The sequence below is a fragment of the Dermacentor albipictus genome, chromosome 3 (assembly GCF_038994185.2).
Source record: "Dermacentor albipictus isolate Rhodes 1998 colony chromosome 3, USDA_Dalb.pri_finalv2, whole genome shotgun sequence".
NCBI classification, from domain to species: Eukaryota; Metazoa; Arthropoda; class Arachnida; order Ixodida; family Ixodidae; genus Dermacentor; species Dermacentor albipictus.
In genome coordinates, this window is record NC_091823.1 from 141,276,306 (window position 1) to 141,303,273 (window position 26,968).

At 46.8% G+C, this 26,968-nt stretch overlaps 1 protein-coding gene across 1 annotated transcript in view; it reads left to right on the top strand.

Moving 5' to 3' along the window:
* Positions 1–24,239, top strand: part of LOC135905341 (endothelin-converting enzyme 2-like) — a 194,736-nt gene extending 170,497 nt beyond the window's left edge. Inside the window, exons 9-11 of the mRNA XM_070536099.1 lie at positions 12,408–12,683; positions 16,604–16,907; positions 23,470–24,239. Of these exons, the coding sequence (XP_070392200.1) occupies positions 12,408–12,683; positions 16,604–16,907; positions 23,470–23,866 (977 nt within the window). The 3' untranslated portion in view covers positions 23,867–24,239. The remainder of the gene's footprint in view (positions 1–12,407; positions 12,684–16,603; positions 16,908–23,469) is intronic.
* Positions 24,240–26,968: the final 2,729 nt, after the last annotated feature.

Genomic DNA, 26,968 nt, shown 5'->3' on the forward strand with positions numbered 1-26,968 from the left:
CGATGGCCCCTGTCCAGAAGAACCTATATGGGTTGCTTTTGTAGATTCGTGCTATGCTCACGGGTAAATGACTTCTTTTTCTATTTCACGAAGGCTTAAATGATGTCGTATTTAGAACAGTGAAGGAGCACACGAGCAGAGCGGTTCGTTTAAAAACAGCTTGAAGTTTGGACCACTAACAAAGTAAAAACGGCAACAGAGGCACAGCGAGGAAAAGAGAGTTAACAGACATTTTCGTATGGGCGAATAAGGGAAGGCGGGAGCCAACGCTTTGACGAGGCCACTCGTTCTTCGTCAGGGTGATTTGCTTGTGTCCAAACAAATTACAGTGTTCGAGCACACGTTCGACAGCTTCCAGAGTCCGCATGTGCTGTTAGAAATTGCACCTAGGAATCGACATCTAACCAGCTTGTTTTTACTTACTATCTACCGTGCACCTAAATCGCGACGAGACGACCTCGGACAACTTTTTTTTCGGCCGCCAGTAAACAAGCCAAAAAATTGATTATTCTGGGAGATTTCAATGCGTCCCACCCAGCTTGGGGGTACCAAACAGAAACTCCAAAAGGCCGCCGTCTAGCCCACGCCATGCATGAGCCTTCACTTCACTCTGCTGACAGAACCTGACACACCAACCAGAATGGGCAACAGCGTAAGCAGGGATACCTGCCCTGACCTAACAATGTTCAAGGGGTTGACTCAATGCTCCTGGAACGACTTAATGAAGAATCTGGGCAGTGACTACAGCATTCTAGCCACATAAACCCGACTGGTGCCATACGCACCCCAGAACGTCCAATTAAAATAACGAACTGGGACGCTTTCCGGCGCAACAAAACCAAATCTTAACAGCACGACGCGCCATTTCTAAACGAGTGGACAACAGCTACAAGCAGATTTTAAAGCTGCCACTAAGGAACTTACTGCAACAAGGGAGACACCGGATGTGGACAGACATCTGCTCCATCTCTGGTATGCTCGAAGAGGCCTGACCAAACGATGTAGGAGGCAGCGGCACAACCGTAGGCTGAAACAAAGAATCGCCCGTATCACAGCAGAAGCTGAATACGCCACCAGCCTCACGAATAACAATTTCCACAACCTCCGCGATCGCCTTAATGGCAAACTAAGTACTTCCAAAACGAGATCCCTCTTCAGAGCACTACTCAACCCAACGCACACAAAAACGCACACAACCAACACCATCCTCACATCATCCACAAAGAACAAATCGATGATGACGCTCTCCTCCAAACACTGCAACAGAGATACATTGCTACAGGTCACCGACTGGAGTACAAAGATTATCCACATGAGGAAGATACCCAATTGGACGGCGATATTACGCAGACAGAAGTGAGAGCAGCCCTACGCGGCATAAGACGTAACATGACGCCTGGAGCAGACAGCATTCACTATGCACTGCTACGCAACCTCGAGGATCAGACCATACGGCAACTCACTGCATACTACAACGACAATTGGTAAAACGGAATGCTTCCACAGGAATGGCGACACGCCGATATTACCTTAATTCCGAAGCCCGGGAAACCAGTGTTCCTCCAAAATCATCGACCTATTTCCCTGACTTCGGGTATTTCTTCGAGCACGTAGTTCTAGTGCGCCTCCAGCCTCACCTCGAAGCGAACCAATTCTTCCCCAGCACTTTATTCGGCTATCGACCAGATCTGTCTGCGCCAGACATACTCCTACAACTTAAGGAGGATGTTGTGGATAGTCCAAGTTCAAAGAGCATTTCTGGCGTTAGACCTCAAGGGAGCTTCGAGAACGTCTCACGCGACCTCATTCTAAACAATATTTCATTCTCCCGATGCGGAAAACGCATCTATGATTATGTCCGAGCCTTTTTATCTGACCGCACAGTTACCATCTGCCTAAGTGATATTTGGTCGGATATCATAAAACTTTCCGGCAGAGGGACTCCCCAGGGTTCGGTTCTCTCACCCACCCTGTTCAACGTGGCGATGGCAAAGCTACCACCGCTCCTCGGCAAACTTCTGAATGTGCAACAAGCCCTGTACGCCGATGATGTTACAATCTGGATGACCACAGGGTCAGACGGCGCCATTCAAGACGCACTACAGGATGCAGTAAATATAGTACAAGAGTATGCAACAGCCAGAAGACTCGCCTGCGCAGCTGAGAAGTCGGAGCTCCTGCTTGTATTCAAAAAACGCAATAAAGCCGATATTCCACCAGCCATCACATTGCATCTCAATGGCAACGTTATTCCAAGGGTAGACAGACTGCGTGTACTAGGCCTTCACATGCAACACAACAGGAAGGCCACACATACCTTACACATGCTCCGCCAACAACTTACCCAAGTAACACACATGATAAAGCGCATTACCAAACTCCGACAAGGACTCCAAGAAAAAGATGCACTCCGATTTGTACAAGCCCTCATAATTAGACCATTAACCTACCACCTCCCCTATCATAATCTGGCACAGACTGAGGTGCACCAGATGGACACCCTCCTCCGCACGGCACTAAAGGCAGCGCTGGGACTACCCCTACATGCGTCCACGCAGCTTCTACTACGACTCGGGGTGCACAACACCATACGCGAACTAGTCGAAGGTCATCTTACCCAATTGCAACGTCTCCGACGAACAATGCAAGAGTGCCTCTTTCTATCCCGGCTAGGATACCAAACACAAAGAAAACCACACCACGAAAACCGCACGCTTCTACCGCTTAGCATTTGCAACAAAATTCACGTGGTCCCAATTCCCCGGAATATGCACCCTGACCGTCATAAAGGCCGAAGAAAGGCAAGAGCACAAACCCTGGCTCGACTCTCTGGCGATGACACGTCGAACATACCGGTCCTATACACCGTTGTGATCCGCTAATCACAGAAACGTGCGCTATGTCTGGTCGTACTAGATAGTACATTCTGAGGGCTTCGGCCACGCTCAACACTGTGGAAAGTGGCACAGCGGAAGACACTGCAATCGCCCTAGCCATCGTACACGCTTCAACCATGCTGGCACTGGATGGACCCATCACAGTGGTCACTGATTCACAGACTGCCTGCAGGACTTTGGCACAAGGGAGAGTGACACCCCACACACACCGCATCCTTATATCATTACACCCCACAGCGTTACTCAGGCTGCGTATCACCTGGACACCTGGACACTCCTCTCGCCATGGTAATGAACGCGCTAATGCGGTAGCCGGAGAGCTCGCTAACAGGGCGCAATTGAAAGAGCTGTCCAACCTAGACGACGCACCAACAGAACAACTGAAGTACACTGAAACTTTACAATAAAACAGAGATACCAGGAGACACTTCCCTCCACCACGCAATTCCCTTCACCAAGAAGATGCCGTGGCGTGGCTACAGCTTTAAACTAATTCATTTCCCTGCCTCTCTTCCCCTCTTCCACCCCACACAATATCCCTCATAACGTCCCTATTGTGGAGCAAAACCCACAGTATCATTGCACCTGGGAGTGCCTACACCCTCCAGGTTACTCCCCTATTTCTTCACTTTCACCTTCCTCCTGGGAGACTGCGCTGACCAGCCTAGACCCGCAAGAGCAGCGGCGGCTGATCCGGTGGGCACGCGGAGTGGCGTGAGCCGATGGGGCCCTGAACGGAAGGCTCCACCCTACGAGGAAGTCACCCAACCTCATTACAAATAAATGTTTTCTCTCTATCTCTCTCATCAGGGCCCTCACGTCGAACGTTGTGAAAGTTTCTTTGTGGAAACGTTGGTTATGGACTAAGGCCACTCTTGTTCGCTCACTTTTATTCAGTTGATCACGTTACCACCTCTCTGTGATCTCTTTGCCACGCACGAGCAACATTTCAGAAAATTGTGATATCCTTTACAGAAACATCACCTAAGCCGCTTGAACCCGATTTAGTAAACATTGGGCTGTGCGAATATTCAAAATCTTGAATACGCATCTAGTCTTTCTTATTCGATTTGACTATTCACTATGTGAAATTGTTGAATGTTCGTTTTTGTTCGAATATATTGGATGAGAGCACCTAATTAGAGCCCCTGAGGCAGAAACGCAGATGCAAGTGCGCAAGGTTGCGAAGGATTGTGCTTATGCGTTAATTACTGAACCAACGCAAGGTCAGTTCAAATTGCAATGGGTAGGCGAATATAAAAAAATTCTAATATTAATCACATAGTTTTTGCGATCAGATTCGTATTTGATTCGAACATTAGTAACGTCGGAATCCTATAAGCGACAACAACTCTTGCAGTCTACAAGGAGAACAAAAAAAAAATAACTCAAATGGAAGCTTCTGAATCATTCTATTGCAGGAGCACCACAGCTGTTGCACAGACTACTTCTACACATCTCCCAGGCATTAAATACGTGCGCCTAGCCTTAGGCGCCCTTCACATTTGTTCTCTTGATTTAGGCACAGTTATTTAGTACTATGTCATCCTACCCGGATCATTTGAAAACATTGTGCTGTACTGTAGTATCGCGCTTGTCTACTTCAGCGAGCACGTGTATGCGCTCTACGTTCATTCTGGTGATGTGTTCTTCCCATATTTTCATTACTGTCATTGTCATGTTGCACCACATGACCGAAAGCAATTTCTATTAACAAGTTCCTCAGTCAACCGGCCCAGCAGGGACGTCTGCATCATCAGGCATTTGGTGTGTTGCCACACCACATACCCAAGCACATGAGGATTGGACCCTCCCGCATATAGCCGTGCGCGGCTTGTCCGTGTCTGGGAAAAGGGGGATACTGGGGGTTGAGCCGATGCCGGGTGTTCGGACTTTTACGGCCTCCCGGCAGAAGTAACAAACCTCTTTGGCCTCTGCTTCACATAGACGGCACCCCGGGACTGACCCACCCGGTAAAAATCGGTAGTTGCCTTTTCCTGTCTCTCTCTCCCTCCAACTTTCGTCTTTCTCTCACTTTCAATCTTTCCTGGCCTCTCTTTAATTTCCGTTTACTTTCGACTTCACAGGCAGCCAGCGTTAACCTTGTGTGGAGCAGCTAACCTTATGCACACATTTGGTTATAGCAATAACATACAGTTCGCGTCCACAGGAAATGTTCCTTACAACTCCTGCAGTGTCCCCTTGTTGGGCTCCATGGTAGGTGGCAGGCTTTGCTGCCGAAATCTCCACATATCCTTATGGCTAGATCCTTCTTACCGCCGCCAGACCGCCCTCAAGAAAGAGGGTGCACCGAAAATGTTTTCCAGTTCTTCGGACGTCAAAGACCAAACTTCCCACGATTCCACATCGTTCACACAGAAAAACCGGAAAAACAAGTACGAACAATCTCTCTTTTTCTAGTTTCCAAGTATTTAACTGAGGTTCTTGAACAAGGCGGCCAGATATCAAGCATGGCAAGTGGTAATCTCCTCTTGGAGCTCCATTATCAGGAACAGTATGAAAAGCTGCCCAGTCTAGTGTCATTTTGGGACGTTCAAGTGACAACAACTACGCACTGTACTATGAGCACCACCCGCGGCGTCGTCTCAGACGATGATTTGTTGGAATTGAGTGTGGCTGAACTCTTGGAGGGCTTCAGTGAGCAGAATGTTATCAATGTTAAAAGAATTAAGATGAGGCGTAACGGCAAGGAAATGCAGAATTGGAGGCTCTTGGTGCCTACTTTCGGTTCAATGTCCCGCCGGAGTCCATCGAGGCCGGTTACATCAAGCTTCACCTTAGGCCATGCGTGCCAAATCCTCTCAGATGCTTTAAGTGGCGAAGGTTCAGCCACAGTTTGCAGAACTGTCGAGGATGCCAGACCTCCGCCAAGTGCACCTTGTTAGGGTTGGCATCTGACACCACGTGGCGACAGGAATTTCGCCCGACCTTCTACCAGGATTCGTCGAAAAGAGGGTTGACTTCTCCTGAGAGGGTCAACGTCAGGCACCTTACGCACAAAGGGCCTTCTACCAGGATTTGTCGAAAAGAGGGTTGACTTCTCCTGCGAGGGTCAACGTCAGGCACCTTGCGCACAAAGGGCTTTCTACCAAGATTCGTCGAAAAGAGGGTTGACTTCTCCTGCGAGGGTCAACGTCAGGCACCTTGCGCACAAAGGGCCTTCTACCAGGATTCGTCGAAATGAAGATTGACTTCTCCTGCGAGGGTTAATGTCAGGCACCTTGCGCACAAAGGGCCTTCTACCAGGATTCGTCGAAAAGAGGGTTAACTTCTCCTGCGAGGGTCAACGTCAGGCACCTTGCGCACAAAGGGCCTTCTACCAGGATTCGTCGAAATGAAGGTTGACTTCTCCTTTCCTTGCTCGGTAATGCAGGATGAGGGGCCCTCTCTTTGTGCCTGTCACGTGAGATCGACGGAAGCAAGATCCCGCCCACACTTGTAGAGAGCCTACTTAAGGGGCTCCGAAATGTACGTTTAGATACTTCATGCTGTTCTTATTTTCTCTCAACTACCTTTGAATAAACCGTGCAAGTTTCGCACTAGCACATCGTCTCGCCCTTGCTCGGTCGCCATGATCTACCGGATGCCTGCAGCCCGCCGACAACGCCACGCTACCCAATAAGTAATGTCGGTCGAGCTTCGATAGGCAGGTGCCGCTACTTCTCGGCAGCAGTACGGTACGCTACCCTGGAGTACGCAACAACCTACAATGAACATACCTCCGAAACATGCAATAACCCTCTACACTGTGTCAACTGTGATAGAGAGCATGCCGCATATTTGAGGTCATGCCCACCATGGTAAAAAGAAAAGGAAATAGTAAAAACTAAAGCATAGGAAAATATAATTTTCAAGAAAGCACGCAGGCGGGTATCCTACCTGCCCAAGAGCATCTTTGCCGATGTGACGCGCCAGGGGCGGCGACACAAAGGTTTCCAGCGGCTGTGCGGTCCACAGGCAATGAGCCGGCGGTGACGCCATCCCCCCCCCCCCCTACACCCCCCCCCCTCTGGTGGCTACAGCTAGCGCTGTTCCGCCATCTCAGCAAAAGGAATCATTGATCTCCGCGCCGATAGCCTCAAAGGTGTCGTCCGACGTGTCGAGGTCTTCACGTCAAACGCAGCGCTTGGAAGAGTGCGTGTCCAGCGCCTCGCAAGAGGCGATGGTCTCAAAACAACCAGCCACAACACCCCAACAAACAGACACAAGAAGGAGCGGCGAGATTCTCGCTATCGCACCAAAAATGACAAACCTAGTGTCACGGCGCCTGGGAAGGGCCCGCGAGCTAATCTTCCCTTAAACACACAGCACAAAACACCTTTATTCTAATGGCGACACAACTACTATAATGGAATGTCAGAGGACATCATAACCTCGAGGATATTAGAGAACTCCTGCCCAAACATAATCCAAAGTTGTTGGTTGTTCAAGAGACACACCTGAAATCTACAAGCAATACTTTTCTTCGTAAATACACCATCTTCCATAAAGACAACGATGAGGCTAATGCCGACGGCGGTGTAGCAGTAGTAGCCGACAAGTATGTAGCCTGCCAACACGTCGCCCTTCAGACGCGCCTTGAGCCATACCTTTTAATAAATTAGTCACTGTATGTTCTATTTATATACCCCCGAACCATTATCTCGACAAAAACAGACCTTTATAACCTCATTGATTAGCTTCCCGAGCCTTACAGACTCGTGGGAGATTTTAATGCTCACAACACAATGTGGGGATAGTCACGATGCGACGCGAGAAGCCGATTCATAGAGAACTTCTTAGTAAACACCGGTACATGCCTGTTCAATAAAAATGAACGAAGTTACTAAAATATGATGCACAATTCTGATTCTTCTATACACCTAACGAATGGCTTGGCAGCTCTTTTTCCTTACTTATATTGGAGCGTTATTAAAGATGCTTACGGAAGTGACCACTTGCTTGTAATTTTAAGCTTAATTCAACCAAATGAATGTCCTCCACGTAGGCCGACTGGGATCGTTTTTGGGAATCGACCCACGTATCACGGTATTTTATCCCTGATTTTAGCATTGACGACGCGGTAGCGTATTTTACCGCTTTTCACATCGATGCAGCAAGCAAATTCATTCCACAATCAAGCGGTATGTCATGCAGAATACCAGTGCTGTGGTGGAACGATGGTGCACGAAGGCGCGGAAGAAACAAAATAAAGCGCGGGGCATTCTCCGTCGTTGCCCAACTTCGAAAAATCTGATCGCATTCAAGAACGTTAAATCAAAGGGAAGGCTGACGCGACGGCAATCTAGGAGGGCAAGCTGGGAGAGGTTCCTCTCCTGTTATAATTCATACACACATGAGGCAAAAGTATGGAACGAACTAAGGAGGCTTAAAGGGCAACAAATCCATCCATTGTAACCAGTGGATGAAGAAGGGAGCAAGTTGGAAGACCAGACCGACGCTCTTGCTGAACACTTCGAGCGCGTGTCTAGCTCCACCCACTATTCGAAGAACTTTCGGAAATATAAGGAAATAGAAGAGCGTCAGCCACTGAACTTGAAATGTAGCCTAAATGATCCTTAAAACCTTCCTTTTAGCATTGCCCAACTAGAAGCTTTCTTGACCGCTTGTCAAAGCTCTGCACCGGGCCCCAATAGAACCATGTACGATATGGTCATGCACCTCCAACCCGACGCCCGAATCACACTACTCACACCTTTCTACACCATCTGGGCTGCTGTGTGTCTTCCATCTAAATTGAAAGAAACAATTGTTATCCCACTTTTGAAGCATGGTAAGGATTTTTCATTGCTGACCAGTTACCATCCTATAGCGCTTACGAGTTCCCTTTGTAAGCTTCTTCATAAAATGATCAATCACCGTCTTCTACATTTTCTAGAGTCGAACAAGGTGCTTGACCCATTTCAATGTCGCTTTAGAGAACACCGTTCTGCAACGGACCATCTCTTGCGCATTGAAGCAAACGTCCGTGATCCATTTGTGCACAAGCAGTACTTCTTGTCTATCTTCCTAGATATGGCAAAAGTATACGACACAACCTGGCGCTACGGGGTATTGTGAGACCTGTCAGAGATGGGCATGCGAGGAAATATGCTTAACATTATAGAATGCTTCCTGTCCAATCTTGCATTCAGAGTCAGAATTGGCAATGTATTGTCCCGTCTATTTACACAAGAAACTGGTGTGCCTCAAGGAAGCATACTCAGCTGCAGGCTCTTCATTGTTAAGATGATCTCGCTCCATGCATCGCTACCTCCAACAATGATCTATTTTGTCATGTAGACGATATACAATTAGACTCCAAATCTAATTTTGCGGTTTGTGAGTGACAAGTAACCGTAGCCTAAACAAAGTGTCCTAATGGACAGAACAAAACAGATTCAAGCTTAACCCCCAGAAAAGTTCTTATATACTTTTCTCAAGAAAGAGAGGGCTGCTTTCAGACTCCAGGATCGTATTGCATGGGCAACGAATACCCGTGAACAAGGAGCACAACATTTTAGATATCGTGCGCTTGACGCAAAATTTACGTTCATTCCACACGTCAAATATCTGAATGTAAAATGCCTAAAGAAATGAACTTATCGAAAATTCCCTCATGCGACATGAGGAAGTGTTATGAGGTGCCTATTGAACCTCCGCAAGAGCCTTGTCCTACCACGTTGGGCTATGGTGCCGTGGCATATTACTCTGCCGCACCGAGTGCGCTCGAAATACTGGATCCCATTGACCATCTGGCTATGCGTCTGGCTACAAGCGCATTCATAACAAGCCCTATTGAGAGTCTATACGTTGAATCGAATGAGCGGTCCCTTAACCTACAGACAACATACAGCAGTTTCCCGTATTTCCTCAAGTTACAGTCTAACCCTCGATACCCTTGCTACGCATGTGTTAACGATATACGATCTGCACTATTTCATAATCGTCCCTCAGTGGGGAAGATTTTCCAATGCGGGTCAGGAAAGTCAGTGAGGAAATGGGTTTCTCAATCCTCGAACATTTTCTGACGCTTCGAGTTAAGTTGTTGTCACCATGGCAGTGGCAACTTGTTGAATGTGACATATCATCTATCCAGGTAACAAAACACGCTCCAGATGTGTACATACAGGTACACTTTCTGAAGCCCCAGTCTAAGCACAACTGTTCAGAGCTTTACACAGATGCTTCAAAGTCACAAGCCGGCATCTCTTACGCGGCTCTCGGCCTATCGTTTTCGGAATCCGATGTTCTACACCTCGAAACCAGCATCTTCACGGCAGAGGCTTATGCAATACTGTCGGCCACTAAACACATGAAAAAAGCCAAGCTCACAAATGCAATTGTATTCACAAATTTATTAAGTGTCGTTAAAACTTTACAATCGGTGCGAAAACTGTAAAATTCTGTAATCAACGACCTCTATTCATTGATCTGCAATACGTATGCATCCAACCAATAGGTTGTATTACGTTGGATGCCTGGGCACAGGTACATAGAGGCTAACGAGCTCGCAGATAAAATGGCAGCTTCCGTAGCAACAAAACCTACAAATCCGACCGTACCCGTTCCTGCCACAGACTTGAAGCCACTCTTACGCAAAAAAAAAGAAAACTCAGGAGCTACTGTCAAAACTTGTGGGATGAGCAAATGTCGAATAAGCTCCATATCATTAGGCCAGTTATAGGGAACTGGCCATCATTAACAAATTCACGATGAATTGAAGTTCCTTTTTGCCGCCTCAGAATAGGGCATACATATGGTACACATTCATACCTTTTAACTGGCACTGAACCTCCCCTCTGTGGCAAATGGGGCGAGAGACTGACCGTACTCCACGTCTTGCTGGAGTGCCAGGAAACGCAAGAGCGAAGACGGCACTTTCCTTTAGCACACAAACATCTTATCGCATTACATACGCCACTAATTTTTAGCCCAGAACCTCTATTTGAAATCAAGGCAGTGTTTCACTATTTAAATTGCGTTGTGCTGCATGTTATTATGCCGAGTGATTAGTGCGGGCCTAATGTTTAGTAGAGCACGTGCCTGCTCTCTTGTACCCAAGACTCTTGGTGAGGCGGAAGTGCTGGTGGAATCTACCCATTTTTTCTGCGTTTTTTCATTTCAGAATATATTTTATGAGCGTCGCTCACATCACTTGTTCTTGATATTATTTTGATACTTGTATATTTATATGCCTTACAGGGAGTATTTTAGGCCTCTATACAGCCTCAATACATCCGACAGTTGTCATTGACCACATAATCGACCTTCCCACCACATTTCTTGGCGCTCTTTGGGCATCCCTGGCCCTTGCATAAAAAAAAAATCCCCATAGATCAGCAGCAGCAGCAGCCGTATCATCATCTTCACTTCTCAATGCAACCTGTATGATCATCGCCGAAATCATTCGTCATTGTCATTATATTAATACTTATATATTTCACGCAATTTATAAGGAATTGTTTTTAAGCCCTTAGCCACGGTATATCTACCATTTGCAACTCACTGTCCTCTCCACTCATAATGCACTGAGAAACCATCATCATATCTCATGGCACTCTTTGGCCCTATCTGGCCCTTGCGCCAATAAAAACCACATATTATTATATTATTATTACTCAGTAAACCGGGTTGAACGGCATATACATGTACGCATCAAATGATGTAAATAACACTTTCCTACTAAACGGACCCCGCATTACCTTTATATTTCACTTTGACATTCAGCGTGTATCGTCGTCTCTTCCTGTCCGCCTCAGAACGTTCTGCTGGAATCCAATTGTGCTATGTGCAACCAACGAGCTCAGGAAAACAGTATTCTGACATTATTTCCAAATGAGAAAGCATTGGTACTCATTTCTATATTTCGTTGTCCAACCACACAGAATGTAACGAATTGTTTCAAAATAATTGTTTGAGAGCTAACTGGTACATAGCTTTAAATACCGAACATTTTTAGCCCATGTGTACCGGACATGGAGGCAAATGAGAGCCTTCAACGAGAGCAGCGCCTGTGTTACGTCGTCTGTGTGCCTTCGCGTCCTGTCCATTCGCACTGCGGTAACTCCGGAATACTTCGCCCTTCGTTACTTAGCCCTAGGTATAAAAAATCTGACGTCTTGTACCGTGCATACCAGTCACCTCAGATCTGGAAAGTCCAAGCCCGCGCTGCTACCCTCGCTTAGTACGAAGCGACTGATATTTTTAAGTGTGCAGAATCGGCTGCGAGTTTGGTCTGTGGTGGATAGTTCCGGCGACTTTTTGTGCAAACGTTTTGCAAAGGCAAGTTTTTCACTCAGTACGTCTGACGAGTAAAAACGCGCAAGGAAATTAAAGCTAAACGGAAATAAATAAATGGCATCCGCCCTGTGTTCAGACTCTCACTATAGTTTTAAGCCGAAGTGATGTGCCATGAACAACGCCGAAAGAGAGAAAGAAAGAAGCTTAGGGTTCCCAAATGAAATCTGTTCGCCTCAAAGCACCCCTTTGCGCGGCCGCGGCAGGAAGCCCTGTCCGGCACGTGGTCGGTGCTGCTGTCCGCCGTGCTGGCCCCCGAGAGCAGCGGTGAGCACGCCGCCCGTCTCGTGGTCGACGCGGTGCTGCGGTCGGCGCACCACGACGAGATGGCGTGGATGGACGACGCGTTACGGAAAAGGGCCCGCAAGATCATGGCCACCGTCAGCGCGACGCCATACCGGCCACCGGCTGGGACGCTGTCCTCCGAGCACGCGACGACGGTGATGGCGCGCCTTCGGGACGCAGCGAACGCGAGCCAGTTTCCAGGCGAGGCGCGCTTTCTGCCCATCGAGTTGCCTGCACTATGTAATCGTGGAAACTTGACAACGAATGTTATATATATATATATATATATATATATATATATAGATATTTATACCGAACCGAACCACAACCTTCGCGACATGCGAAGGTTGTGGGTTCGGTTCCCACCTGCGGCAAGTTGTTTTTTCATCCACTTTAATTTCCATTAATTTATCATTACTTTATTTCATTTATTAAGCACATGCAATTTCCCCTATGTTGTACTTGGTGTCAGTGTTTGTTGGCTTGTCGTTATATGACTATATATATATATATATATATATATATATATATATATATATATATATATATATATATATATATATATATTATTTTCATTCACACGTAGTACATTGTGTTCCGCTCTCATCAGGAACGCCTAATTATCGGCACCGAATACTACTCGAAGAAGTAGACAAGACGTCCGTAATGCTCTATCAGCCACCCACTTCATTAAAAATCGAAATCTTCTTCAGTTGTGTAAATGTGATTACTAAACAGGTGCACCGCACTTAAGAGGAAGCTTTATCTCAGGCCCAACTCGGATGCCGCCTTTTAAGACGCACGTAAAACGCAGAAATGCTTTTTTGAGGTAACCCCTGGACCGACTGAAATGAAATGTGTCGCAGTGAAGAAAGAAAGTTCAATTGCAGTGACTGTTGAAAGTGGATTTCCATTTATGTTGGGAATGTACTTACAGCTAGAGAAGAAAGAATGATAAATTTCAGAAAAAAGAAAGAGAAGCACGACATTTACAAATCCATGACTCTAGCAAGAAAAGATATCACAGTTCTGTAAACTGCATCCGTTAGAGCATCCATAGCGGACAAATTTGATACATCAATTTTTATCTTAGATGATTGTGTTACAATGTTTAGGAGGGATTTGCAAAAGTCGTAGTCAAATATTGATGGCGTACTTGAACGCCACGTACAATACAGCAATTTTGTCCGCTTTAGATCTCCTATTACACGCAATTCACAGAATTGCGATATCACTTTTTCATTGCCAAGTTACGGAGTTGTGAGCTTAACAGTTCACCGCGGTGGCGTATTGAACTTGGCGTTGCGCTGCTGTTCCCGAGGGCGCAGAATGAAATCCATGCGGCGGCGGCCGCATTTCGATGGGTGCGAAATGCAGAAACATCCGTGGTACCGTGCATTTGGTGCATCTTAACGAACCCCGGGTGGTTAAATTTCATCCCGAGTCCCCAAATATGGCGTGCCTGTAATAATATCGTGGTTTCGGCACGTAAAACTCCATAATTTAATTTATTTATTTCAACTTGACAGTTTCGTTTTCCTCAATATTGAAATTTTTGGCAATCTTTATTACTATATCTACAACCTAAATGGAAGATCCACGTCCCACCATCACTAGACTAACTTTTTTTTCTCTTTCAAATGCGACAAGTCTCGTGAAATTCTTGCGGTGGTTGGCGAGAAAAACGATTTCTCTTTTCCCATGTATTTAAATGGGAGCCCCTGAGCTCAACCTTTTCCTTAACTTAGCCCTCGTATGATGAAGTTTACTATTGCGGACGCGGCTAGGGAGACGAGGAAAAAGCGCACATTTAATACCACGTGAGAGCATAAGGCAAGTTAAATGAACAAGTCAATAGTAAAGACGAATGAGGAATGTCTCAGGGTAAAGCTAAGGTTTCGACAAAGGTACTCCCTCCGGCAGCAAATGCTTTCCTAAGCAGGGCTTGTCGCTGTCCCACAGCATTGATACGCCTAAGGGAGTATTAAGGAGTGAAGGGATTTGTTGTCATAGACTGCGGGAGGCGGTAGTGGTGCGTTATAATCCCCATCACCCTTTGACTACTACCTATTGTTTCTACAAATAAACAGTAATGATCAAGATTGCATGTTCAATGTGACAACAAGAGAGCCGAGATGTGCTCTTACAATTATACTTGTGACTATTAATCTTTCATTAATTTTCCCCCCGTGACCCCTCTATATTATTTTTTTCTTTGGGGGGATGGGGGGGGCGAGGGGTGTGATTTACTGACGGTCAACGCTATCTGTTGGGGTAGAATGTCAACATATATCTGCTGTCATTATGAGACCAAATATAGTGTCTAACGCCTGACTTTGCCAGACTAGCGCTAGTCCGCTGTGCAAATACGTACAGTCGAGTGCCAAAGTTTAAGGACTAGCGTTACCACTAAATTTCCTTTTTTCTTCTCAGCCTAGGCATAAAGGCTAAAATCAAGTGTACTGCCCATGTGCGCCTGCTTGACCAGCGCCATGATTTTATACCATTTCACGTTACACGACTGTGCTATAGAAGAACTTTTTTTTTTGCATATGCCGTGGACTCTATATTTTTGCACTCGACTGTGCTTTCATGTATAGCATGTCTTCTACTAAGACCAGCACAATGTACTTTCTTCGACAAAGTGCGCCGTATCGACCGCCCCTGGTTTGGCAAATAGCATAGATGTTGAGGTTCTGGTTTTCTGGAGCAAAGGCGACTGAAACTATCATGCGCCCAGCCGGATGGTATACACGTGCACAGAGCCGCGTACGCACCTTGAAACCATTATTACGGCATGGCGCCTACAGTTTCTGTTTCTTCTATAGGCCAATTGACAGACCACTTACGGCTGCTTATGGCAAACTCGGCTGCTCTTCATCGCTTATGACAGACCTGCTGGTTACGGTTAGACTGTGCAGCACAGTACAAAAATAAAAATAGAAGTTTACAGTCACTTTAGCTTACGATGAAGAGGGTGAAGACGAAAACCTGCGCGCTCACGAGACATTCAGTACATTACTCGACATTATCATGCGAATGCTTTGTTACTTCCTATTACTTGTTTTCTCCCACCAAAGGTCCTGGGTTCTAGTGCCTTTATTACCTCTATCTTATTTGAATGTGCCTTAATTCACTTCGCCTTAATTAACATCGAAGGTTGAGGGATCGACTCTCTATCTTGACGATGTCAATTGGAATTCAACTTGGAGATATCACCGGTTCACCCATATCTCCAAGTTGGGTCTTGGGCTCGAGTGCCTTTATTAACTTCGCCTTAATTGCCCCCAAAGGCCATGGACTCGACTCCCCATGAATTTCGGTGCGATAAAGCCGGCCGTCGGATTCTCCGACCCATCAGCCATCTAAGGCTTTCTCCTGAAAAGAATCCTGCTTCTTGAAGGTTCGTAATAGTGAAGCCAGGGGCGCGCTGTCGGCGTCGTCGTGTCGCACCCGCGCAAGGCTAGCCGACCTGCGCATCGACAACACGAAAAGACCAAAAAGGCTACGGACCCTCGACCTTTGGTGGGAGTCGAACCCACGAATTTAGGTGTGAATGAACGCGAAGTTAATTAGGATGCAATTAATTAGGCCACTCGACCCACCACTCTTGGTGGAAGTCGACCCCATGACCCTTGGTGTTGATGAAAGCTAGGTTAATTAAGGCACAGTTAAGTAAAGCACTCGAACCCTCGGCCTTTGGTGGAAGTCGAACCCAACAGCTTTGCTGGTAGTTATATATGAAGTTGATTAAGGCACAGTTAATTAAAATATAGTTAATAAAGGCACTCCAACCCACGGCCTTGGGTTGCAGTCGAACCCCCGACCTATGGAATTAAAAGGCATGACTAAGCGAAGTAGACTCAGCGAATCGAAGGGTTGACAGCGAATTCAGAGGGATGACTAAGCGAAGTAGACTAAACGAATTAAGAGGGATATTCACGTATGTGTCGGTCATTATATTATCGGTACTAGGGCTTTGACCTTGGCGTTGTCTGAGGGATAACATAAGAGACCCTGTGAATTTTTTTCCCTTTTTTCTTTTTACTCGCGTATGGCCAATGCGGCTCGCAAGCACGGGGTTATATTGGAGCGGCAGTGACGTACTCGCCCTGTCCCAGGTATGCTGTGGTCTCTGCGGCTGGCTCGGAGGGCGGAGTCGCTGCAGCACCCTCCGTCGGAAAGCGAGGTGGCAGCCATCAGCCACTTTCTGGGCGCTCGCGTTCGCTACGACGCCAGGCTTAACGTGCTGCTTCTGCCCATCGCCGTGCTGCTGAGGCCCGTGATGTACCCGGTGGACGTGCCCATCGAGATGGCCATGGGCACGCTCGGTTCATTGTTGGCCGAGGAGCTCTACCGGGCCCTGTTCCCGCCACCCAATGACAAGGAGCTGTGGGCTACCGGAACGAGGCACGCCATTGACCGGTTAGCAACGAATCGGGCGGACACTGACACCTGCCTTGTCTCTCGACATTTTGCTGTTTTTTTCCCGTCAGAAAGCTGACCTGAATGGGGTTGTTACTGCTCGCGCATGGGATGACACAAAACAGGGGGAACCTCGTCCTGGACATCCGCGTTTCACTGATTTGCTAGTGTAAGTCGTAACGATGGCGTCCCAAGAGGGGATACACTGCCAGAAAAGCACCTCGCAAGTACAGGGCCAACGTGTCTCGGGAAGTGTTTTTAAAAATTAGGCGTATTGAATTCACACATGTAATCTGTCAGAAGCGAAGCTTTCGCGAAGCCGGTTAATTAAATTATTTTTAAAAAATGCGACGCGTGCTATAGCGTACTGCGATCATATCAACGCGTATTCTCATACATGGTTAAAACCATATCGCAAACCATCATAGCCATGGTTTTCAGACCATTGCATTTGTCCTGGGACAAGTCGCTCTGCCCGTCAACGGCTTGTTTGGCATCGAGTCGATGATCTTCTGGGAGGAGCGGCAATGCCACGCGCTTGGGCCACTTGATCCCAGAAGACGAGGACAGGCTGGCTCACAAGCTCGTGCCTTACTCTTTGGTCGGTACTGCGCTGCCGCTTCAACTACTCCGAATTTAATGGCCTCTTTTAAAAGTCGCCAATGAATTAAACGTGGCAATATAAGATCGAACACTAAACGGCAAGACAACATGAGGCCGTAGACAACTACAGCAGGAATAAGGCCTTCCTTTTGCTACTCAGTTCCACAAACTTGAGTAATTCCAAAATTGTCATTGCGCCGAGTAATTTCATGGCATCGGTTTATGAGAAAGCAAAGGCAAAATACGGGATAACTTTTAGGAGCCATGCACATGGACAGGAGTGGACAATCGGGCATCTGTACAGAATATCTTCTTCCTAAATATAGAGCGAAATGCTACCTGTGCATGAACTTGGCTAATGAAAAGGACTACCGGCATGAGAATCGGAAAGAGCATCAGAACAGTGCTTCCCTGAGCTGCTTTGCTGCACATAGCACAAATTGGTATCCAGCAGAACGCACGGACATGGAAAGAAAGAAACGCATTTTTGTACTGCTTGCAAGTTTCTACTATATTATGTACCAAAACGAATTAAAGTCGCAGTTTCGCCCGAAAGGACAAGCATCGATTGCAATAGCAAATTAGTAGACAATCGTACGAAGTAAGGATATTAGCTTTATAGGCTGTATAATCTTGTAAACGCTCGCTTTCTAACTAAATTAACAAGCATTGTGTTAGCGCGCAACGCAAACATGCACACATCACGATGCTTGTCCCAATGACCGCGTACACTAGATGTCAAAACACTGGCTTGAGGAAGCGTGGAAGTAGCAGCGAGCGAAGTGACCTTCGGGCTGTCTATCTCTTCAACGCGAACTGAGTAGTGAGAAAACAGCGCACGTAAAGCTACGAGCCATCGGCCAACCCAGACTGTCCGCAAAGCAGATCGCATTTAAGATAAAGCACGTGTGGTAATGCGTTGGATGGATGGAATGGATGGATTTTATGAGCGTCCCTTTTGGAACGGGGCGGTGGGTTGCGCCACCAAGCTCTTGCTATTATACTGCCTAATGTTCTACCTTGGTTAAACAATAAAAAAAGAAGACACTATGAACTTTCACAACCAAATTTCCAGATCCCCTATTGCGAACTGTGCTTTTGTACGACTCCGTTTTTTTGCATTTTCCTACTTTTCTTCCACCAATCCTCCAATCACCTCTTCATCACCATCAGCCTGGTTACGCCCACTGCAGGGCAAAGGCCTCTCCCATACTTCTCCAGCTACTCCGGTAATGCACTAATTGTGGTCATGTTGTCCCTGCAAACTTCTTAATCTCATCCGCCCACCTAACTTTCTGCCGCCCCCTGCTACGCTTCCCTTCCCTTGGAATCCAGTCCGTAACCCTTAATGACCATCGGTCATCTTTCCTCCTCATTACATGTCCCGCCCACGCCCATTTCTTTTTCTTGATTCCAACTAAGATGTCACTAACTCGCGTTTGTTCCCTCACCCAATCTGCTCTTTTCTTATCCCTTAACGTTACACCCATCATTCTTCTTTCCATAGCTCGTTGCGTCGTCCTCCATTTAAGTAGAACCCTTTTTGTAAGCATCCAGATTTCTGCCTCGTACGTGAGTACTGGTAAGACACCGCTGTTTTACACTTTTCTCTTGAGAGATAATGGCAACCTGCTCTTCGTGATCTGAAAATGCCTGCCAAACGCACCCCAGCCCATTCTTATTGTTCTGATTATTTCGGTCTCATGATCCGGATTCGCGGTCACTACCTGCCCCAAGTATTTGCACTCCGTTACCACTTCCAGTGCCTCGCTACCTATCGTAAACTGCTGTTCTCTTCCGAGACTGTTAAACATTACTTTAGTTTTCTGCAGATTCTTTTTTAGACCCACCCTTCTGCTTTGCCTCTCCAGGTCAGTGAGCATGCATTGCAATTGGTCCCCTGAGTTACCAAGCAAGGCAATATCATCAGCGGATCGCAAGGTACTAAGGTATTTTCCATTAACTCTTATCCCCAATTCATCCCGATCCAGGTCTCTGAATACATCCTGTAAACACGCTGTGTATAGCATTGGAGAGATCGCGTCTCCCTGCCTGACGCCTTTCTTTATTGGGATGTGGTTGCTTTCTTTATGGAGGACTACGGTGGCTATGGAGCCGCTATAGATATCTTTCAGTATTTTTACATACGGCTCGTCTACACCCTGATTTCGTAATGCCTCCATGACTGCTGAGGTTTCGACAAAATCAAACGCTTTCTCGTAATCAATGAAAGCTATGTATAAAGGTTGGTTATATTCTGAACATTTCTCTATCACCTGATTGGCAGTGTGAATATGCTCTATTGTTGAGCAGCCTTTACGGAATCCTGCCTGGTCCTTGCGGTAGACTGCGCTACGCTCGAGGTCATGAGGCATTGCGTATACAGGGTGGCCAGTTTTTCTAGAACAAACTGCCCACCATCCTTCAACAAATCTGCTGTTACCTGATCCTCCCCAGCTACCTTCCCCCTTTGCATAGCTCCCAAGGCTTTCTTTACTTCTTCCGGCGTTACTTGTGGGATTTCAAATTCCTCTAGACTATTCTCTCTTCCATTATCGTCGTGGGCGCCACTGGTACTGCATAAATCTGTATAGAACTCCTCAGCCACTTGAACTATCTCATCCACATTAGTAATGATATTGCCGGCTTTCTCTCTTAACGCATGCAACTGATTCTTGTCAATTCCTAGTTTCTTATTCACTGCTTTTAGGCTTCCTCCATTCCTGAGAGCACGTTCAATCCTATCCATATCATACTTCCTTATGTCAGCTGTCTTACGCTTGTTGACTAACTTCGAATGTTCTGCCAGTTCCATTCTAGCTGTAGGGTTAGATACTTTCATACATTGGCGTTTCTCGATCAGATTTTCGTCTCCTGCGATAGCTTACTGATGTCCTGTCTAATGGAGTTACCACCGACTTCTGTTGCGCGCTCCTTAATGATGCCCATAAGATTGTCCTTCATTGTTTCAATACTAAGGTGCTCTTCCTGAGTTAAAGCCGAATACCTATTCTGTAGCTTGATCCGGAATTCTTCTATTTTCCCTCTTACCGCTAACTCATTGATCGGCTTCTTATGTACCAGTTTCTTCCTTTCCCTCCTCAAGTCTAGGCTAATTCGAGATGTAACCATCCTATGGTCACTGCAGCGCACCTTGCCGAGCACGTCCACATCTCGTATGATGCCAGGGTTAGCGCAGAGTATAAAGTCTATTTCATTTCTAGTCTCGTCATTCGGGCTCCTCCACGTCCACTTTTGGCTATCCCGCTTGCGGAAGAAGGTATTCATTATCCACATATTATTCTGTCCTGCAATGTCTACTAATAACTTTCCCCTGCTATTCCTAGTGCCTATGCCATTTTCACCCACTGAGTTGTCTCCAGCCTGCTTCTAGCCTACCTTGGCATTGAAATAGCCCATCAGAACAGTGTATTTTGTTTTGACTTTACCCATCGCCGATTCCACGTCTTCATAGAAGCTTTCGACTTCCTGGTCATCATGACTGGATGTAGGGGCGTAGACCTGGACGACCTTCAATTTGTACCTCTTATTAAGCTTCACAACAAGACCTGCCACCCTCTCGTTAATGCTATAGAATTCCTGTATGTTACCAGCTATATTCTTATTAATCAAGAATCCGACTCCTAGTTCTCGTTTCTCCGCCGAGCCCCGGTAGCACAGGACGTACGTGCCCGCTTTTTAGCACTGTATATGCTTCATTTGTCCTCCTAACTTCACTGAGCCCTATTATATCCCAGTTACTGTCCTCTAATTCCTCCAATAGCACTGCTAGACTCGCCTCACTAGATAACGTTCTAGCGTCAAACGTTGTCAGGTTGAGATTCCAATGGCGGCCTGTCCTATCGCCATTGGAATCGCCTCTTGCAAATCCCTATAGCGGACAAGTTTACTTTTCCACTGCTCTCGCTGAACCCAAGGGCTTCAAGGAGGCCAGTGGTGCCTAAATCGACCACTGGGTAGACGTCTTTACATTCTAATAAAACATGCTCCATAGTTTCCCAAGTTTTCCTGCAGCAAGCACATGCTTCTTTTTCCTTGTTATATCTCGCTATATAGGTGCGTTTTCTAAGGCATCCCAATCTCGCTTCGAAAAGTACTGAGCTTCCTTTTGAGTTATCATAAATTGTTTCTTCCCTGATTTCGTTTTTTCCTCTTAAGTAGTTACTCATGGCAGGTTTCTTTTGCATTGCCGCCACCCATGAGATTATTTCAGCCTCTCTGACTTTTCGCTTGACGTTCTTTGTTGCTGCTGCCCGTCCTACAGGCCACATACTTGCTGGTAAGTTTCCTAGTTCTTTTCCTCTACTGTGACTCAATGTTTATCCTGTACAGATACCTCAACACTCTCCCAGCCCATTTACTTTCTTCCATATTCCTCAGCCGTTCTTCATACTCAATTTTACTGCGAGCTTCCCTCACTTCAAAACTAGTGCAGCCCATATCACCCTGCGCAGCTTCATTTGTAGTGTTCCCGTGAGCGCCCAATGCGAGGCGACCCACTGACCTTTGGTTCCCATCGAGTCCTGATTGTACCCCTGATTTAAAGCAAACAACCGCATTTCCAAAAGTTAGTCCTGGAACCATTACACCTTTCCACATACCTCGGAGCGCCTCGTGCCTATTGTATCCCCACGACTCTCTGTGCTTCATTATGGCTGCATTTCTCTTCCCCTTCACTGTTATTGTTTTTTCCTGTGTTTCCATATTATATCTACTGCCTTCGTTATCCATATACCAAGATATTTATATTCTGTTACCCGAGGTATTTCTTGGCCCTGTATCTCCACTGTCTGTTCACTGTTTTCATTGAATACCATAGCACCTGATTTTCTAACACTAAATTCCAAACCAAAATTGTTGCCTTCCTGTCCACAGATATTAGCCAGCCGTTGCAAATCACATTGCTTTTTACCTAGCAACACAATGTCGTCCGCATAAAATAAGCCTGGAAGCTGCTGCTCTACTACTGTACCCGCCTGTTTGTATGAAAGATTAAAGCCGTCATTACTTCCTTCTAGCGCCCTCTCCATCCTCACCATGTAATCATAAACAGCAGTGGGGATAAAAGGCACTTCTGCCTCAGTCCCTTGTTGATATGAACTTTCTCCTCGCTCCTCATCCCTTCCCATTCAACGCAAACGGTATTTTCCAGGTAAATCTCTCCCAAAAGCTGTAGACAATCGTCACCTTCCAGAATATCCCACAAAATGTTGCGGTCTACGTTGTCAAAGGCTCCTCTAATGTCTAAAAAGGTCACATATAATGGCCTGCTTTCTACTTTTGATATTTCTATACACTAAGTAAGAACAAATAAGCTATCATCTAAACGCCTACCTATTCTGAAGCCATTCTGAAGTTCTCCCAAAATGCCATTATTCGCTGCCCATGCCTGCATCTTTAATTTGACTGCCTGCATTGCTAGCCTGTATATTACCGATGTAATGGTCAACGGTCTAGACGAGTGAATTCTATATTTCTCCCCCTTACCTTTATAAATTAAATTCATTCTACTTTGTCGTCAACTGTCTGCTATTCGTCTCTTTGCTGTCGAAGTACAACACCCCTTACCTCCCTTCCCGCCGGTTCATTTCGCGCGAGGGAAGTCGGCGCGCCTCCTCCCGCTTTCCTCTCTTGCGCGCGCGATTGAGCCGAACCCCGCACGCTTTCACTCACACAGCATACGGCGCGCGGCGCGGTGTTGTCGCCCTCGTACGTTTTGCGGAACATCACGACGACGGTGACGGCGAAAATGCATCTGCGCTGTCAAAAGTATTGCTATCACAATAACAAATATTCAGTTGCTATAGTGCAGCCATGTGTTGCGTGTCTTTTTCCTTGCTGTCCGTGTGCACTGGAAGCATTTTTGCAATGTGCATCCAGCGAGCTCTGGCAGAGACCACCCCCGAGATCCCGGGCCCGAGTCTGCATTGTCATGCAGGTTCGAGCAGTGCCTCCGGTCCTTGTGGTTGAACAGGACGAACGAGACGTTGGCGCCCACCCCGACTGAAGCCGATGGCCGAGACGCACCGGGAACGTATGGCGCCGGCGAGCTGCTGTTCTGGACGCAAGGCGCCCGACTGGCTTTCGCCAGCCTCAAGGAGGCGCTGAGCGGCTTCCAGCGAGCCACCAACTGGCCCAGCTACTGGCGTCGCGCGCAGAAAGGCTTCTTCCGCCGCTTCTGCCAGCTGCGCTGCTCGGCGAGCAAACCGAGTTCGCGACTGCGCTGCCTCCTGCCGCTCGCGAACATGGTTGAGTTCCCCGAAGCATTCGAGTGCCCGGGATCCAAGGCCGCCGCATCGAAAGGCGCCACGGGCAGCTACTGCGAGCTGCAATAGCTTTGCTGATTAGTTTGACTTTCTTAAATACTTTTGTGACTGCGCGCCTGTGCACCAGATGGCGTGTATAACTTTCGCGTGTTTCCCAGTGTGGGTTTGCAATTGCGAACTTCTGTTTGCGCAATCTTCGGGCGTGATTTATCCACGTCATTGTTGAGTTTGTCACGATAACTTGTCTGATTACCCTGTATAGTCCTACCTTCAACCTTGACAACTTAAATATGTACTGTTTGCATCATAAGTTACGCTTCTCCATCTTTTGTTTTGTTAGTGGAAAAGCGCACGCGGACGTCCTTGTGAAGTAAAGACCGCTCGCGTTAAAGGGACAGACAACCGCTGAAAACATGAATCGAAATAACCCCGCTGATGGAAAGATTGCCTATCGTAGTGGCTAAAACGACCATGTATTTCTCTATAAATGAGGATTTTTATTTATACTTATTCACTAAAAGTCGCGAAAAATGACATTTGGCTCCCCCCGCGGCAAAAACATGAAGATGCTTAAGAGGCCTATCACGTGGCCTCCTATTAGTGTACGCGGTTCCTGGTTTCTTTATTAGTATTGGAATGCAGTACACTTCCTCTTTTTATATTTTTTTCTAACTTACAATGTGCAGATAGGCCTTCGTTTGTAGTGAGTAGAGAAGTGACACTGCCATCGCCTTCGACGATTTGGCTTGGCTCGTCTATCGACAGAACAACGACGACGGGGCGCAGCCAACCATGAAGTAGGCGTGTACTTGCGGAAAAGCACGGTACAAATACAAATGACTGTACAAGGGTGCAAACTTATTGTACCAGCTTTCTATTTTCAAAAGTGGTTGAAAAATTCAAAAAGTAGGTGGTTAACCACAGTTACACTCAGGCCTGTGAAAGCAGCACGATGGGCTGCTTCCATAATTTGCAAGGCGGGCTATCGACATCGCCCTCACTTCTCTGCGTTGCTGGAGGAGGGACTCTTACTTTTCTAGCGGCTGCTCGGGTCGAAAAATTCTGCTTACTAAATACCAACGCGTTTTTGGAAGTAACCGCTGCAGATGTAAACACTACCGAGGATGAGTTTTGCGCTGCGCCATAAAAACTAGGTCCTTAAAAAATCGGTTGCCAGTCCTCTTTAAAAACTGCATACCCATTCGAACGCTCAGTCGTTTTTCTGGTATGCACTTGGGCACAGTCTTTTTTTTTATGTGCGCAGCTAAGAGCAACGGACAAGCCGATCTTGTCGCATTGGTTCGGGAGTATGCCTGTTCCAAGTCCAAAAGCCCTGAGCGTCATAGTACAAATGTATAGCGGTGTATCGTCGCGTGCTTTAAAATACGTATAAGTTTGCGCTGGGTTACAAAAACGGTTAACAAAAAATTTGGCAGTTACATAAACAGCAATAGCAAGGTTCAGCGGTACCGGTTTAAGTTCTTGGACGGCGTCAAACTACACGCCGATGCCAAAGGGCTCAGCGCAGCCTGCAGGGCAACTGCTGCTGGTACAGTGCACTACAATGAGGTGGAGTGGGCCGGACGAGGCTCTCCAGGTGAGGCGCTGCGTGTAGAAAAAATTTTGCGCGGGCGGTGCGAGCGAACTGGATTGGGCCGGATCAGCGTTCCGCGGCAGATTCAACTAGGGCAAGGGCGCCTCGATGCCCAGTGCTGCTTTCAGCGTGGAGACACTCACGCTGTTCGGCGCCATCTTGGTTCTTTCCAATACGTAGGCGCTGGGTGTGTGGAGGCTGCAGGTCAACTATCGGGCAGGAAGAAATGGGGGCGTGCGTGCTAAGGCCGAGCGACAGTGCCGTGATTTAAATGCAGATTTCCTGCTTTACCATCTGATAAGCAGTTTGCTCGCATACATTGCTCCTTTCAAAAGCGGTTGTTCGACACTGCTCGCGAGTTTCGCAACCTGAAGGAGGTATGATTTGTTTGCGAGGTTACCCCCTCTTTTATTTACACTTTCAGTTGCAAACGTCCCACAAATGTTACTGGAATTGTACAATTGGTTGACATTTTTACTTTGACGCTCTCTTAATAGTACCTCTGTTTCTCATGGTTTTCCCGTCATATTTATGAAAGTAGAAGAAAAATTAGGATATGTCACGTGAGTGGGCCTACAGCAGTTCAGGTGACTTCTGAAGAAACAAAATGCACTGAGAACAGTTTTCAACAATCAAACACAATTTACTTACAAAAGTAAGCACTAATTATTCACTTTATGAGCTCTCACCGAGGTTATCTGGTTAAAATGTGGTTGCCCTACTGCAGCCTTGTACCTGCAACAGTCTTGCAAGCTTAAGACTTAGCTGGCTTTTCAGGAGCGTCAAGCCATGTCGGGTAGATGCGGAGACGTGTGGACACAATCGCTCGGGTTTTCCAATCACATCTTCCATCACATCAAAAGTCGTGGCAAGTGTTGGTTGACATGGAAGCTTTCTATGGCTGGGCCGAGCTGCAAAAATTAAAGGTAGTAATAATTATAAAAATTCTACTAAAGTGAGAAAAAACTTCCCTGAAATGCCTATATCAGGTATACACGTGGTGGTGTCCCCAAGTATTTGTCCGCCCAAAAAGAGAATGTTATTTTTACAATGTACAGACCAAGTTCAGTTCATACTGCTATGCAGCGAATTCTTGAGCCGCCTTATGCATTAGAACACTAGAAAGAAACATTTTCGTGCATAAGTACGTATATATCAGGTCTGGATGAAGTTTCATAGCTTGAAGCACGCAATACCTTGCAGTGCATTCCGCCTTGCCTCGAAAACGTTTGCTCCCGAGAAGGCTGACAACGTGCACAAATCAGCATATATGTCCTATCATATACATCTAAAAGCAACCTAGCATATAAGCTTCGAAGAGAGAGAGAATAAACATTTTTACTCGGTGAATGAAGCTTTGGAGAGGCGTCCTCATTCCAGAATGCCTTGAGCTCGGGCCACGTCCAGGGCCCTCGCAATCAGCCGTTGCTGATCCTCGAGGTCGGAGCTGGCCAAGGCTCTCTCCCAAAGCTCGTTAGTGGGGTAAGGGTTCGGAGGATTTAATGGTGCCGCTCTGCAACCCCCTACTATGTGCCTGAGGGACCCGGGCTCTGCGCAGAAGCGGCATTGCGGAGAGA